This window comes from Cervus elaphus, chromosome 33, assembly GCF_910594005.1.
Source record: "Cervus elaphus chromosome 33, mCerEla1.1, whole genome shotgun sequence".
In the NCBI taxonomy this organism is placed as follows: Eukaryota; Metazoa; Chordata; class Mammalia; order Artiodactyla; family Cervidae; genus Cervus; species Cervus elaphus.
This window is the reverse complement of record NC_057847.1, coordinates 48,644,734-48,662,778: the sequence shown is the minus strand read 5'-3', so window position 1 is coordinate 48,662,778 and position 18,045 is coordinate 48,644,734. Positions and strand designations below refer to the sequence as shown.

Here is an 18,045-nt window from a genome sequence, read left to right as displayed (position 1 = left end):
GATGAAAATTTACTGAGCATTTATACTTCAAAGTTTTTTTTTTTTTTCCCAAACACTAGGGGAGTCACTACTTTATCTTTGTAACGAATGAGAACATTGTAGGTCTTACTCTGTGAATCGTAAGCAATACTCATTACCAGGCTATATGTTAATTAAGCAAAGAATTTTAAATGAAGTTATAAACTAAAGTTGGTCATCTCCATGTGTTTATTTAAAACACAGGCATTTAATTAAAAAAAATACAGAAAAATCCATTTCAAATAATTCATTTGGTAGAAGCTACTTGTTTTCCTGAGATTTATCTCTATTCCTATTGACAAAAGACAAATCAAAGATAATTCTGAGTTTAAAATATTGTAAAAACAAGTTCTGTCCCCCATGAGGCATTTCTGTAAACTACTGCAGTTTCTATCTGTTGTTAAAATTAGGGAAATAGACTTAGCAGATGAGTTATAGTTTTGTCTGAGAATAAAACACTTATCTGTCTCAACCAAGGAGTTAAGAATTACTTTTGACTATTATATAAAGTTGAGATTCAAATTCTTTTATATGTAAAGATGTAGTATTATCCTTATTCTTCTTTCTCTGCACATACATTTCAAAGTAATACTCAGACTGGTATCAGGACACTTGACAAGTAATAAAGAAAAAAGAAATTTTAACAAGTTAAATCTACACTGAATCCAGAATTCCCAACTGCATTTATTTAAAAAAAGAAAAAAACTTTAAGAACTGTATTTTAAAAAGACTGCAATAAAAAAACACACATATGATCATAGCCAAATGTATGATTTATTTTTGGAGAGGTATAATTAAAAGTGAGGTTTTTCCAATTAAGGGGAGAAATAACAATATGAGATCATACCCTGGTTACATGTTAATTATCACATTCTGTACAATGTGGATGTGCTCAACATGTATTTAATGATAATATGAGTATTTGAAATTTAAAAATTATAAACCACTTGCCAATATTGTAAATCCATAATGTTGAAATAAATACCTACAAGGGAGTAAATTTTAAAAACGGAAGCCTTTGACAATGCTTGTGGATCATCCCAAATGTTACAGACAAGCAGAGGATCAAATTAATTGACACTACTGCTAGTTTCCACTTAATTTCTTCATAATATGGCTGTCTGGTGTAGCATTAGTAAAGATACTTCCTACAACCACATGGGTACCCCAGAGACTGTGACGAATCACTTTACAGCAGCCAAGATCATCAACAGAGAATCCTAAATGTCGATAGCGTTCATCTGTTTCAAAAAGAGTGTTGTTTGTATATGGTCCAAAAAACTGGAAGAAATAAAAAATGAAGTCATATTTTTATTAACAAGAAAGATAATGGAGTATTAACAATTTTTATGTAAACATGAACACAGATCTGTATAAATACTGCAAATATTTAAAAGGTCAAATAAGAAATAAAAGGGTCACATGCAACACCTAACTGCCCTAAAAACCTCTCCCCCTCAATACTTGTGTATTCTGGAAATGTGAAATGAATGATCTAGCAGACTGCATGTTATCTAGAACCAAATGTATAACTTCACATGACCTTTAGAGATGAAATAAGTCTTAGGCAATCATCTATGGTCCACCTTTGTAATTTTTAAAATAAGAAAACTATAGCCCAGGGTGTTTTTCATTTCTAGTACTCACTAAATCTTAACTTCGAGAAGAAACAGTATGTATTTCTATCTTAAGATTAAAATAAAATTTATTACTATTTGTAACTGAAAGACATACACAGAATTTAAAATGTGACAATAGTGGCTCATTTTTTTTTTAAAGTATAGCTTTATAAATGTTAATTTCCAAAAAGTTACTTTTCTTTACCATCCAAATTTTCTTAATTCTAAAAATAATTTTTTCTTCCTTAATGAAACTACTGAATGCTAATTTTTAACTAACAGTAAGCACAATTCAATGTAATTCAAATAATGTCTACTAGCAAGGATGGAAAAAATAAAATTTGAAATTATTAAAAAAAAAAATTTAAAGTGATGGAAAACTTTAACCAGGAGTGACAGAGATCCCTCAAAGTTGTGAATTCAATTGATTCTTGGTACTTCTGTGCATAAAATTGTGAGGTGTTCAAGAAGTCCTAAATGATTTATTTTTTACCCAGGCTATAATTATAAAAAAGTAATTCCTACTTCAAATTTCAAATGGCTTTCAAAATGTATTTAATTACTCACTGCCAAACCAGATGATGGGTCAATAAAGTCAGCCCAATAGCCTTCAGCTCGAAGGGCATAGCAAATTTCCTTAGCACCGCTGATGAACTGCAAAGAAAAAGACACAAATACTATGCTCAAGATAGCATCACTACAGACTGTTTTATTTTTCAATAAATTTTTAAAATAAATATCTTTTGCCTCAGATAGAGAACACAAGATTAATACAAAATTAAAACTAATGATAAATTAGGACTTATAGTCTTAAGATTACTTTCACTAGTCTAAACGATTAATGGTTGATATAACACTTTCATTTTTTTAAGGTCTAAATTGTACGTTTTTTCTTCTAAATTATTTGTTTTAGAAACTATTTCTAATCACTTTTGTGCTATTAACTCTAAAATTTGTCAAGGATTATAAACTATAGTTGGATTATAACTATAGTTTATACAGTTAAACTATATAAATTATAGTTTATATATACAGTTTATATAAATTATATAAACTATAATTTATAAACTATAGACTATTTTATATCATTATGGAAATTCCAAAATAAGGTAAGAAAGGGAAAACAAAATATTCATAATGAAAAGATCTGAATCATTCATTAATTTGAATGGAAGTTGTTTAAAAACAGGTACTTGTTTGTATGTCCTTCAAAAATACACCTATCCAGTCACATAGTCATGAAATATTTCTGACAAAGCACATGAAAATAAGATAAATGGATAGACTGGGTACAGAGCTGGACAGCATACTTACTTTTCCCTATACACTTCTCTATTTTTCTATGTAGTGTATAAATATTACATACCATGTACATGCATTACCTATTCAAAATCCTGTGATGTCTAACTCCTATGATGCAAAGACTAGATTTACCAGAACTCTAAGCAGTGAAAAAGACAACAAATATTAGAACCAGATTAGAATGTTAAAAAAAAAGACAGACCATAAGTGTTTAAAAACAAGGGCACAACTCCACTTCCAGTCATAATAGAGTAATAGTTATCAAACTTGCCACCTGCTGAAAACTATAAAAATGACTGAAATACATGATGCAACTGTTTTCAGACAATGAACAGGCAGACACAAAACTGTACTCTTCGAGAGAAGGGAAACAAAGTGATCCCCATATATGTTCTAGCCTTCTGTCTGAGGACACTTTCCTGTTGCAGGACAAAGAAGTGGAGCCCAAGTCACTTTGCAGTAGAAAGCAACAGGTCTGGACTGCTGAAGCATCTGGACTCTGTGGGGTAGGGTGCTGGAGAAGAGGGTGATGCACAACAGGGTTCCAAAGCAGTGTGCAGAGCAGTCTTTCCTGGTTTAGTAGCCTCATGCTAAGCTGTGCAGACAGAGTGAGATTCCTTGAGGTCTAGCAGAGTGCCAGATGCAAGGCTGCAGCTGAATAGTGTTATCAGGGGTCATGCAGCACTGGGTAACATGAATTTCAGGCCCACCCTGAGTAATGAGGCCTCACTGAGCATCTCTGGCATTCAGCTGGCTGAAAGTCCAAGCTAAAGTTAGGCACATAGGCCATTCTCTAAATAAGGGATGAGGAAGTGATAGTCAGAGGGCCATCAAACTGAGTGGCTGCCTGTTGGTATAAATACAATTTTGCTGAAATGTAGCCATGCCTATTCATTTATATACTGTCTATGGTTTCTTTAACAATACAAGGGTAAGACTGAGTAGTTGAGAACCTATGACCTACAAAACCTAAAAATTTACTATCTGGCTCCTAGGAAAAAGTTTATTGATCCCTTCTATAGATATACAACCTAAACTAACTTATGCTCTCTAAATACAGGCATATCTCACTTTTCTGACTTCACTGTACTTCGCAGATAACGTGTTGTTTTACAAGTTGAAGGCCTGTGTCTACCCTGTGTTCAGCAAGTCTATTGGTGACATTTTTCCAGTAACATTTGCTCACTTCATGTCTCTGTGTCACATCTTTGTAATTCTCTCCGTATTCCAAACTTTTTCATCTATTATTATATTTATGATGATCTGCAGTCAGTGACCTTTACTGATGTTTTACTACTATGACTCACTGAAGGCTAAGATGATGGTTAGCAATTTTTAGCAACAAAGTATTTTAAAATTATGGTATGCATTTTTTAGGACATAATGCTATTACACATTTAATAGACTACAGTATAACATAAACATAACTTATATATGCACTGGGAAACCAAAATATCCATGTGACTCACTTTATTGCCATATTTGCTTTATTGTGATGGAGCCGAACCAGCAATATCTCTAAGGTATGCCTAAACTTTCTTGTAAACTAATGAAAAAATTGAAAAATACTGTATTCTTTAGGTTATCTACATAATATTTGCACTTACTGTTGTATTTCATTAATCCTCACAATTCTTAAAAAGCAGGAAAACTGAATATGGTCTAGAAGTCATTAAAATTATGTATCAATTTAATAAGATATACACAAAAACTACAAGGTGAACAAAACAATGTATTTAAATGTTTGCGAAGATTAAGAATGCCAAATGATCACAAAAAGAACCAGTTTAAATATTTATCTTATTCTGCTCATCAATAGGAAACACTGACATCTGCTGGAAAAAACTATAATAGATTTAAACCATAAAAGATAAAATATCTACTTGGACAGTAAAGTCATGTGTGATCCTAAAATAATCACGAACATATCTAAAATAGAGAGATGTTTTCTTTTCCATAAAAAATAAAACAGCTTAAGTCACTATAAAATTAAAAATCACACGAAAAAGTATAGTGCCATTTCAAAACCTGGAAATTGGTTATAGAAAACTGAGTTATATCTATACTGGGGTCAGTATCAAATGAGGCTCAGAATCTTAGACGAATCAAAAAGTAGGACTTACGATGCAATATATATGTGAGAGCAAACTCACCAGCATCTAAATGAGTGATGATAAACTACTCCTGGTCTTAATATATAAACAGAAAATGTTTACTGAGTTATTGTATATTGAAATTTCAACTCATCAAATTCAGATCTTCTAAAAATCAGAGATAATGTCTTATGCCTCTCTGTAACTTCTTTGTTAACTAGCATATAATTCATTCCTGACTGTTAATTACTACCTGGAATTTATTAGCAAAGCTGTATTTGGGATATTTAAGTGTGAAGTGATTATCATAAAATACTTTGTTAAGTATGTAAACAATATATTTATAAGTTGTGAGAACCATACATCCAACACTAAATAAAACATTAAAAAACTCCCAATATCATTCTGCATGTAAATTAGTAAACAGAATTTTTTCAATTGTAGTTAGGTGAGCTGATCTTGTCATACATACCAAGGAATCAAACTCATATAATTTCTAAATATGAGCTTTTAAGTTACCACTGATTTCTCAGGTTGATAAAAATGAAAAATAATGCTAATATCCAGGTTAAGAGTAACAACTTATATACTAGGATGATCTTTTTGGTGGACAAATTGGCAGTATATATTATAACTTAAATATACCCTTGATTTAGCAATTCCCTATTTAGAAATATGTAAGTATGAGCATAAAAATAAATGTACAAATATTCTCACTATAAAAGCAAAGGACTGATTTTCAACTCACAAAAGACTAAAAAATTTTTTAATAATTTAAAAAATTTATGGTTTGCCCATGTAATCTAATGTTATACAGATTTTACAAAGAACGAAATATAATCTATGTGTAATGTGAAGGAAAGGTGTCAAAACATATTTTCTAGTTAAAAGCAAAGGATGGGAAAAATGTGCGTATGTACAATTATATTATTATTGTACTGTACACTGTTATTGTTTACACTATGAAGAAGGATTAGGTAATTTTCACTTTTTACTTGACATGCGTAAGAGACAGAAAGAGACATGGAGGGAGAGAACAGGATAAGAGAGGAGACAGGGATGGGTATGAAGAGTTAATTTTACATTTTTGTTGTTTACTGTATTTCCAAACTTCCTAAGACAGACATAAATTAAAAAAAAAAATGACAAAGTACTGGATAGAATATAAATTTTTCAAAGATACTAAAAAAAACAAAAACAAAAACAAAAGACCTGGCATTTTTATTTTCAGAAAACATGTACATTTTAAATATACTGACATACATTAGGAGAGAACTAATAATGATAAAAGACAGCTATCATTTTAAAACAGTGTTCACTGGTGTTTAAATAAGATTATAAAACTAAACAGTCAGCAGTTGAAAGAATTACCTTTTCTAGGAGCACTTCTCTTTCATTTTCTACCTCCTCACTCCAAACAGTCATATCATTCTTAGTTTTCTGTGTTACAGTCAGAATCATTAGTTTGTTGGTGGCTACTTCTGGAAACAGTGATTCAAAATCTATAAATGAGAATAAAATTCCAGGAAAAAATTATTTGTTTTTTTTTGAAAAAAGAAACAGCGCATAAAACACTTTAGAAAAATGACGATTAAGTCAAATCGCTACGGCACCAAGCTAGGTTTATAAATGCACATTATTGTTAAAAGGATGAAATAAATTTAGCTTTGGTTTACTTCTGCTCTTTTTGGATGAACCAAAAATATACTGCCAACAATTCCAAAGAGTAAGTTGGGTTACATGTTGTTAGTCTTGGAATTAAAAAAAAGTTTATTATTAAGATTTTTCTCAGTAATCACTTGTGAGTAGGATGACTTTAGGGAAAAAGTTACTAAAAATTCTACTAATCCTATCTAATGGCAGCATGAGGTCAGATGTCAGGGGACATTTGCTAGTCTTTTTCTTAGCCAGGCAATGATCGTTTCCAGCAAGACGTATTAAAATATTCAGTTATAAAACATTATAATTCCTAAGGAGTATATTTTTCAATATATTTAAATTAGTGACAGAATCTGATACACATTAGTGTAAAAATGAATAAAGCACAACATACCTCTTCGCAGCAACTCTGGACATGTTTGGATTGCACACTCTACTTTGGCACTTTCAAAGTAAGTTTCTGCACTGTTAATTTCTTGTTCAACAGGTGTATCATTACCCTTTAGGGGAATAAGAAATATAGATAAACAAAATCTGGAGTTCAAATAAAATATCCTGCCCATTATAAACCTGTTTGTCTTAGAAAGCTTTTTCAATAATCTTAATCTAGCTGGTGATTAGGTAATAATCAGTGTATTCTTACATACTCAAACTTTTCTCTATGATGAAAGTAATTTGAGAATTTAAAAAAAATGTTGAATTAAAAAAAAGGAATATATACCTACTGATATTCTAGACTTAATAGAAGTTGGTTAAAAAACTTAAAAATGCCATGATTGTATCTTATAATGTTACCTCTTCTGATATTTTGTTATATCTAACTATCCTTTCTTTTGTTCTGTAAAATGGGTATAAGAACATTAACTTACAAAGCAAAGTGATTAAATATATAATCTCTCCAACAGGAAAAGCCTAAAGGCTCTTATTCAACTGAAATTTAATGGGTGCCTATTATACATCAGCCATTATAACAGGAGCAGACACTACAGTGGTAAAAATCCAGTCTTCACTCTTGGTATATAAGGGTTAGTAGAAGAAAAACAGCATGAACAAATAAATGCGATCCAATATGAAAAGTGCTACAGAGTTGTGAAGGAAATTTTCTGGAGGTATAAATGGGGAAGAAAACTTGCTTTGTTGGGAGAAATCAGGAAAAGGTTGAAATCACATTTGAGTTATATGTTAATTAATATATGTGTCTGACATATAAAGGAATGGACAGAATACAGGTTAAGAATCTCAAAGGAAAAAAAACAGTCTAGCAAGAAATAATAGTGCAAAGGCATGCAATGGTCAAAGAGAACGGTGTAATTTTCAACAAAGGAAAAGTATGCTGTGATTAGAATGCAGAAGGAGTAGGAAACCGTGGGCGGTAAGGTAAGAAAAGGATCAAAACTATGGAAACCAATTTATGCCACATTACAAAATTTTGACTTTTATTTTAAAATTATTAAATAATATTAATAAATTATCCTTATTTTACATATAAAGAAACAGTCTCAGGTGAAGTAACTTTCCCAAATTTAATTAAATTTCTCACAAAATTAAGTATCAATAAATAAGAGTCAATCTCTGTATACAAATTTATCCTATCTCCACAGTCCATCCTACTTATAATGCCTCTAAAAACTGAGCTAAGATAAGAAGGTGCTGAACTCTAATAGTATTAGTGAGAACTAAAGTGACACAAATTTAAAGGCTACTTTCAGAGATGAAAGCAATGTAACTGTCACTATTTATGGGGGAATGATGAAAAGAGGAGTCAAGGCTGTCATTGTAATCTTTATTTTTGGGACAGTGAGAGGATGACTAAGTCACTTATACTACTGACAACATGGGAATGAAGACAAGTTTTGAGAGAAAAAAGGACTCATTCAGTACTAGATGTGTACTAGTCCTAACTTTGGTACTTCTGAGACATCCAGATAAAGATATTTGGTAAGTGATACAGAACCAGAAATGTCAGAAACAGAAACGCTAAGTTAGGAAATATGAAGACACAGCCTATGGAGAAAGCTGAGGACTGAAGTGACCAGGGAGCAAGTCAAAACAGAAAATGAAGAACAGACATTTGGGAAATATCATACAACTGGTAGACAGAGGAAGAGCCAAGAAGACTGAGAAGGAATTATCTGAGATAAAAAGGGGAGGTCAACTGCGTCCCAGTGTTAGGTTACTGATACAACCCATAATTGTGAGCGGTTATTACTTTTAATAATATCATTTTGATCAAAATCTTAACCTGAAACTACATAGAAATAAGAAAAATGATAAGGATCCGGGGTTTGACAAACTCTGAAATGCATGTAACTTCCCATTTGAGTGAGCAATGATGCAACACTAGTTTTAAAATGCATTTAAAGAATTCATATGCAATACCAGTTCTAAAAAACTCATTAAAAACCTCTCAGGAATTGTTTTTACAAAACCTATTTAAAAATCCTATTTAAAAATTTAAACTAAACTTAAACTAAAAAATTAAACTAAAAATAAAATAAAACTAAAAACTTAAACTAAAAATTAAACTAAATCCTATTTAAAAATTTAAACTAAACTTTTTAGTTTAGTATATCTGAAGAATTTTAGAGATCTCAAAATTTTTTTAAGTTTCTAAATGGCTAGAGGAATATAAAACTAGTTGGAATTTGGTCCATATATAAATTATAATTACTGCTTGTAAAAATGAAAAAAAAGAAAATCTAAATTTCCAGTTACAGAAATTAAGTTATTTATATTTACAATAAATATTTATTAAAAAAGATATTTTGAAGAATTAATTCCCTAAGAGACTGCAATGTGAAAAATTATATAGCAAATACTATGTATAGGACAACACCAAGGTTTTAAAAACTATACATGCTTTTCCTGTATATACTGGACTTTAACAGATTTTTTTACTTTTTCAATGAAAGTAATACTCTCGTAGTTATCAGAAATAAAACTTTAATAATTAGAAAACAGAATAAATGATATTAACAACATACCTGAAATTCATTCACGTATTGTGCCATAACAAACTCATGTCTTTCACTCGATAAAGGTTCTGCTAGAACATCAGGTAAAGTTTTATGAACCTGGCTTTTCTTCTGTGATGCAGTCCCATTGAGGTGACAGTCAAAACCTATGTTCCCAGGAAGCTGGAATCTCTGATCCTGAGGTCCAAATGGTCCCATGGTTTCATCAGGCCAAACTGTTCGAGAGCCTGAAGAGGAAAAACAAAATGAACCATTTTTTCCTTACAACTTAAATGCACTGGTAGACTGAAAGAATGTGAAAGATGCTATTCTTCCAATAAGGTTTTTTTTTTTTCAACCTAAACAATAGATCTTTGAAGTTTGCTTTACTGGTTGAATATGTTAGTTGGTTTCATGTTATTTCCAAAACACTAGTTGAAGCAACCAGCTGCCAAGTCATAGGTAATTCCCTTATTAGGGAACGGATTCAATAAAGTACTGTTAATCCATACCATGTAATTCTTTTTTTTCTGGCTTCACTGCATGGCTTGTGGGATCTTCGTTCCCCAAAAAGGAACTGAACCCAGGCCATGGCAGTGAAAGCCTGGAATCCTAACCATTAGACCATCAGGGAACTTCCATACTATGTAATTCTTAACAGTCATTAGTAAATCTTTACGTATGATGAAAGAAGTTCATAGGATAAATGACATTAAAAGAAAAAGCTAAGTCCAAGAACAGTATATGTGACATTTATTTTACATGCTTATAACAATGCTTTAAATACAGAAAAAAAAAATACTTGAAAGTAAAGATACCAGACTTAGTAGTGGTTACACACCCTGGGGTGTGTGTTTATGGTAATCGCTTAGTCATGTTCGATTCTTTGTGACCCCATGGACTGTAGCCCGCCAGGCTTCGCTGTTCATGGCATTCTCGAGGCAAGAACACTCGAGTGGGTTGCAAGTTCCTTCTCCAGGGTATCTTCCTGACCCAGGGATCGAACCTGGGTCTCCCACAATGCAGGCAGATTCTTTACCATCTGAGCCACCAGGGAACCCTTGGGGAGGGGCATTCAAGTGCTGTTACCTGGTGGCACAAAACATTAATGGACTGGAAAAAATTTTGTAACTAATGTGACATAATGCCCTGTTTACCAGTCACATGCGTGAATATGGATTAAATACTTACAGAAGAATACACATTACTTTATTCCTATAAAATTAAAAAAAATCCTAGTGTGAAAAATTCAAAAAGATCCAGAAAAAAGTAACTTAGAAAATCAAGTGAAGAAATACTCGGAGTAGGAATTTTGTTTAGAGAAAGTAAAGGATGGCTGTAGACTTTAGTTGGCAATAAAAGTATTTATAAATTTTCTGCCAGAACTAAGTGACTAAAAATGGTCATGTCATTACGGCTGCCCCTGTGTGACGCCCATATCTCTCTTCCATACCTATGACAGATATTACCTATCAATTATGGAACTTTTCCCTGCTGAAGCCCAGACACTGTCACATAATTCTCAACCCAAACACTCTAGCCCAGCACATCTCAAATTATTAAATATTTAAGAATCATCTGAGAACTTCTCAAAATGCAGATTCTGATTTACCAGATATGGAATGGGGCTCAAAATTCGTTTCTAACCAGTCCCGGGTGATTCTGATGATACACCATGCCATGCTATATTGGTCTGCAGATCACACTGAGTGATAAGGCTCTAGATAGCCACCAATGACTGACTGGAGTCAGTTCACAAACTAAAACTTACCAGCTGTTCTGAACAACCTGGGTCTTACAGATTATTCAGATCTGTGTCTTCAAATAAATACTCAATATTAATACTGGATATGAGCATATTTTCAAATGTTTATTGGTCATTTAGGTTTTCTCTTACAGAAACGCCTGTTCAAACTCATTTTTGAAATTTTTGTTTGGTTTTCTACTGGGTTATTTTTTCCCTATTGATCTACAAAAATTATTTATTTATTTATTTTACAAAAATTATTTATATAGTTTTCCCTAGGTATTCACAGGGCAATGCTTCCTGGAGCCTCATGGCTATCAAAATCTACATATGCTCAAGTCCTTATATAAAAAGGGTTTAGTTCAACTGACCTTTGAGTAACTCAAGAGTTAGTTGTTCAAAGCCTGCAGTCAAAAATCTGAGTATAATTTAGAGTCAGTTCTCTGTATAGTCATTTCCACATCCTCAGAGTCAAGGAACCGAGAACTGTGTAGTACTGAAGTTAGTTATTATTGGAAAAAACCCTGTGTATAAAACAGATATGCACAGCTCAAACCCATGCTGTTCAAGAATGAACTGTATGTGCATATATGTAACCTATGTACATCCTCCTGTATACTTTAAATCATCTCCAGATAACCTATAATATCGAACACAGAGTAAATGATATGTAAATAATTTCTGGCACATGGCAAATTCAAGTTTTGCTATTTGGAACTTTCTGGAATTCCCCACCCCCTCAAATATTTTCAATCTCTGATTGGTTGAATTTGAGGATGCAGAACGCATGGACAGGGAGGCCAAGCTGTATATTCACAATACAAACCCTTAACTATTCTGAGTGACAGACCTTTCATTTATGATAGATCTATGTTTAGCCTTCAGATCAAGAAAACTGAGGAATAATCAGAGATAGAGTTCGAAAACTGAGGCAAGAAAACTAAGGGAGGTTTTGCATGCCCAACTGAATGGACATTACACTGTAAGTAATGCATTGAATGAAAAAAGGATTCCATCGGCAATCACTTTAGAATACATTAGGTAAAGTTTCTAAAAGCCCTCCCTTAATATTTTAGTGTGCTTTATAAACCTCTAAGATAGGACTTTGGCATAAAGCATTTCTCAAAGTTAACTAATTACAGAACTTAAAAAAAAAATTTTTTTTTAGATCTTGAACAATGATTCATAGTTTGTGGATAGTTTAGGAACGGCCACTGAACGCAATGGGAGATAATTGAGGTTTATGACGGAAATGTCATGATTTACAGTATTTTAGAATGATTAATGGGATATAGTGGTGTGCAAGGTGGATAAGAAAAAGCAGACTGATTTACTAAACACTTGTTAGTAAACAGTGATGGCTACATTTAGGAAATTCAGCAAAGAGTGGCAAGAAGTAGTAACATAGTTTAATAGGATCAAAAGAAGATTTGTTTCAGGGAAGACTGTGTGTGTTTGAATATAGATTAGAAAAAAACTAAAGTTCAAGAAAGTAAGTTTTAGAAACCAATATTCATTCTTTTTTTTTTTTAAGTATTGTAACTTCCTGGCATAAATATTTAGGCAGAGCTCTGATTTTACTTTCAAAGGGATAAACTCAACTTTAGAAGATCAGTAAAACTTCAAGAAGAAATATTACAGGAAACGTAACAAATCTTATGAAACAATTGTAAGTAAAACAAAAATAAGTTTTACTTACAGATATCTGGAGGTGCAGTGGCCACATGAGACTCATCAGAACCTGAAGATCCTGCGGTTGAAAAGGCTCTGGGATTGACAACCCTTTTAACTAAAGAGCAAAATCCTGGGAGATAGGAAACCAGTCTGGCTCTGTTACAGAGTACCTAAGAATGACACAAAAACTAAAATTATTCTGGATATAAATGTTATACTAACACAGACAATCTTGGGCAAATCCTCACATTGCAATGTATCTTTTAAAACCAACATTGATTCTACTGTTATTGAGCACCTGCCAATAACACATGAGCATCACACATATTTATAATTTTAAAAATAAACACAAATATTAAAAAAAAAAACAACACAAGTACTAAGTTATTTGGGTAAAAATATATGGCTTTCCTAGCAAGGCCAGAATCAAGAGTGCCATACAGAAAGAACAGCAACTTTGAAAAGTTGCTCCGTCCAGCAGCACCACTAAAAAAGTGGCACAGCTAGCAAGTCTTCTATTCTCAAAATAAAGAACTTTCAAAACCTCTCCTAGGAAAAAAAAATCTACTTACTTTCTAACTCTTCTTTTACTGCTATCAGATTGTACTGATTATCTCCCATGCTATCTTTCTCTTGATTTCATGGCAATGTCCACTTTCCTCCAGTTTAGCATATATCTTTATGATCCTTTTTCTGCTCCTATGTTCATTTCCTAGACTCAGGTCAGTTACCATATGAATGTGTGAACATCTTTCATGTATAAACTTTAATCAAAATAGCTGAGTCAGAATAACTTTGATGCAGGGGTTGGCAAACTATAGCAGACTGTAGCCTTCTGTCTGTCCTGGTGAATACAGTTCTACTCTAACACTGCCCCACCCATTTATGTATCGTCTATGGCTGCTTTCATGTCATAATTGCAGAGTTATTTCAGAGACTCTGGCCTACAAAGCCTAAAATATTTGCTACCTGGCCCTTTATATTTAAAAACACTTGAGAACAAATACCATATCATCTGTGAAATTCTATTAAAAGATTCGAACAATTAAGATGTCCTTGAGGTCACAGGAAGTTTCATGAAGGATATACTGGGTTGTGAAGAAACAGAAATTTAGGTACTCATTTCAGTGAGTGCCTTTCAGGAAGAAAGGTATGGAGGTCGTTTTCAAAGAGTGACAGGTTCACTGAAGGTGGATATAAAGTAATGCAGTTAAGAACAGGCTTGAAATTTTAACTTATGAGCAACTATAAAAGGCTTTATACTTTGTGACACAGATAGGAAAGGGCCTATTACAACAAGATAATAAATCAGAATTTTAACCTGTAGGCAGGGAGGAAGATAAAAATAAAGGATGTTTTAAGGAATGTACAACTAAGGGCAGTGGAGAGAAAAGAGTGGGACTAGAGAGGTGGTATGGAAACTAGTTACCAGGAGGCTGAAATAGTCTAGCCATTTGATACTTTGGAATCATTCTTTTTCCCTTTCATAGAGTATTCTGAAATCCAACCTGTCTGTTCTTTGACTGGTCTTTCTACCTCTCTGACAGAATTTCTTACTAATTTATCTTCCCTTCTCTTACTCCACTTTTCAGTCACATAAAAATACCTATACAACATTTCCCTATTTCTGTCTTTTATACTGCCATAAGATTTCTTCCACTAAAATACCCTTTTCCTTCTCTTAGGCTGGATAAATTCCAACTCTTTCTTCAAGATCCAGATAAACTGAACCTCCTCCAGATGTCTCCAAAATGCAAGGCCTGTCTCTAGAGCATTCTGTCTACCTGAAAATTTAAGCATCCTCCCCTGGCCCTAGAGTCTCATCATTAGATTATTACTTAATATATCATATTCAACTACAGGAATACTATCCTGGCTAACTGTTACTATATTAATTTTCCTAACACACAACTCTTAATTAAATCACCAAAATTTAAAGAATAAAGTCCAAATTACCAAGTCTATCATTCAAAACTCTTTGCTAGCGGTTTAGTTGCTAAGTCGCATCCCACTTTTTGTGACCACACTGACTGTAGCCCACCAGGCTCCACTGTCCATGGGATTTCCCAAGCAAGAATACTTGAGTGGGTTGCCATTTCTTACTCCAGTGGATCTTCCTGACCCAGGGATGGAACCTGAGTTTCCTGCTTGGTAGGTGGATTCTGTACCACTGAGCCACCTGGGAAGCCCCAAGACTCTTGTTACTTGATCCCAAATCCTCAATCCAACCTTATTTCCCACTCATCTCTTTCACACATCTTACACTGAGGAAGACAGAAATGACTTCTTGATTTTTGAAGGGGGGCGGGGCCAGGGGGTGTCTTTGAATATACCTGTTCTGGGTGAGATTTAGATAATCTCACCCATCTTCCAAAATTCAAATGCTTCTCTGTTTAAGTGAACCCAAACCCCTACTTTTCCCTCTCCACAAAGCTTTGAATCTGTATTGTACCTCTGTGTAACTTTTAAAATTGTTTCTACTCTTACTGTAATAGTTTTCATGTATGTTTTATGACCCCTATGGCACGATGCGTTTAAGTCATCACTGGACAGTTACCGTGAATAAATACCTCTGGTCTATAAGAATAATCTCTCTTGCTCTCATTTTCTAATATCTGTAAGGTTACTTCCTATACTAAAACTGCTACAAAATCTTCAGTTTACCTAACCAAACAGAAACTGGCTTAAAAATAGATTCTAAGTATTTACAAAAATAATGCCTTTTTAAAATTACTGAAAGGATGCTGGCACTGAATTTCTCAAAAGGAATTGCATAAATAAATAAAAGTATTGGGAAATATGTTTGTGTTCAAACTACCTTCAAGGCATATTGACCTAATTTCACACCCCTTGCTTCCCTTGACATTTTTGATTCACCAAGTACAAGAAATATTATGCCATCAATGCCATTATAATTAAACCCGTCCCTCCATTTCTTAACGAGTGCCCAAAATAATTTACTACTGTACTGCTTCTTAAGAGACTAATTTACTCACATTGGCCATTTCTGGTGGAAAGGGCAGACGAAAATTATCTTCCCTTTTGTAAAGTTATTCCTGGGAAAGGACAAAACAAAACAGGCCGGTGACGGATTAAGCTCTAACAACAGATCACTCGGGTAATGTCCACCATCGCCTACTGGGTGTCCCTTCTTCCGCGACAGGACCAAAGTCCAAGCTGTCCCCGGACCCCAGGAGACCGGAATTCGCCCCCTGCCCCTACAGGGCACAAGTCGCTGCCCACAGGAGGCCTTGCAGCTCTCGGCCCGCCCGGTGTGTCTGCGGAAGACAACTCCGACTAGATCCGGGTGAGGAAAGAGGGGCCGTCCAACAGGATGGAGTCCTGAGGCTCCAAGTAGGTATTTTAACACCGATCAGGGTTCTAAACAAGCTGTAAGCAAAGCGTCCAGCAAAGATGAAGGTTGAGGAAGCGAAAAAGATCCTAACGACAAGAGTGACAGGACAACCGGGGACAGCGACAGGGGCCCTGTGAATATAGAGGCAACACCGAGCGCTGTGGCCAAAAGATGGGCAAATCTGGAGGGGCTAACACGGGCGGAAACCGTCCGTACCAGTCGCCGCCGCCACAGCCGCCTCCAGCGGTCCCAGGCCCGTACTCTTCCCGTCTTCAAAATGGCGGCGCGACGGCAGCGGATGTAGCGCTGACGCTGGCAGTGACCAGACTGAAGAAGTTGCTTTCGAGCGCATGGATGGGAATGATCCTCGAGCCGATGCTGCGCACGCGCACGGGAGGCCCACGTAGCACCGCCTTTCATTGGATAGTCCAACGCCCCCACGTAGGAGGAGGAAAGATGAGGTGTGGATAATGACATGTGGGATGGAGATCGAGGCTCCAGAGCTGCGTTCGGCACTCATTTAATTTCGATCATTAACTCACCGCTGTGTTTGAAAGCCTCCTCTTGCCTCAAGACTTTATTGCTCAAAGGAGGTACAGTTTTCTGTTCTTTGTATCTGTTTAAAAAAAAAAAAAAAGTCGAAAATAACTGTTTTTGAGAATAGAGCCCCCTGTGTGCCAGACTTTTAATAGGCACAATAAATATATATCCCACGACTTATTTATAAGGAGTATATCACTTTTAAAATTTATTTTTAATTGAAGGATAATTGTTTTATAGTATTGTGTTGGTTTCTGCCAAACATCAACATGAATCAGCCATAGGTATACAGATGTCCCCTTCTTCTTGAACCTCCCTCCCACCTGCCTCCCCATCCCACCCCTCTAGGTTGTTACAGAGCCAAGATTTGAGTTCCCTGAGTCATATAGCAAATTCCCATTGGCTATCTATTTTATATAAAGTAATGTATGTTTCCATATTACTGTCTCGTTCCATCCCACCCTCTCCTTCCTCCCGGTCTCCCCGCAGTGCTGTCCATAAGTCTGTTCTCTTTATCTGTGTCTCCACTGCTGTCCTGCAAATAATTTCATCAGTACCATCTTTCTAGATTCGATATATCTGCATATATTGTTTTTTCTCTTTCTGACTTCACTCTGTATAATAGGCTCTGTATAATAGGTTCATCCACCTCCATTAGAACTGGAGAGTATATAGTTTTAATTTGTCATTTGTATTTTAAAAAGTTAACTGAAGTCCATACTTTATTCATACTGATATTTTTTGATGGGTCATGTTGGGCAAGTTAGTCTCTTTAGGCTTTTAGTTTTCTCTCTTCTAAAATGGGAATAATGTAATAATAGCACCCAACTCATAGTTCATAAATATTAAATCAGTTAATATGTAGCTAACACACATAGGACTGTGCGTGCACATGTGCGCGCGCACACACACACACATACACACACCTGCTCATGCCTTGGCAGTCTCAGAGGCTTCTGAGAAAAACCAGTGAGCTGAGTATTTGAGTTACTTACAGCTCATTCTTTTTTCATTCCTGATAATTTCACCTTCAAGTCAGCTTACTAGTCCAGGTTATATAACAAGATTTTTGGCTGAATGATGA

The 18,045-nt window shown here is 34.4% G+C and overlaps 1 protein-coding gene across 1 annotated transcript; it reads right to left on the bottom strand.

The window, feature by feature from the left end:
- Positions 1-773: 773 nt before the first annotated feature.
- Positions 774-16,778, bottom strand: MMADHC (metabolism of cobalamin associated D). The gene is made up of 8 exons (XM_043894399.1): positions 16,638-16,778; positions 16,063-16,122; positions 13,092-13,236; positions 9,676-9,893; positions 7,086-7,191; positions 6,404-6,534; positions 2,205-2,291; positions 774-1,299 (listed from the first exon to the last, which is right to left on the bottom strand). The coding sequence occupies exons 2-8, from the start codon at positions 16,069-16,071 to the stop codon at positions 1,105-1,107; spliced, it is 891 nt and encodes a 296-aa protein (XP_043750334.1). The 5' UTR covers positions 16,072-16,122; positions 16,638-16,778; the 3' UTR covers positions 774-1,104.
- Between the last annotated feature and the right edge of the window lie 1,267 nt (positions 16,779-18,045).

Excerpts from the sequence above, each read along its gene's own strand:
- MMADHC (XM_043894399.1), bottom strand. Across the intron at positions 7,192-9,675 it reads AATACGTGAATGAATTTCAG|GGTAATGATACACCTGTTGA; the intron begins GTATGTTGTTAA and ends ATTCCCCTAAAG. Across the intron at positions 2,292-6,403 it reads GAGAAGTGCTCCTAGAAAAG|TTCATCAGCGGTGCTAAGGA; the intron begins GTAATTCTTTCA and ends TTTTCTTTGCAG.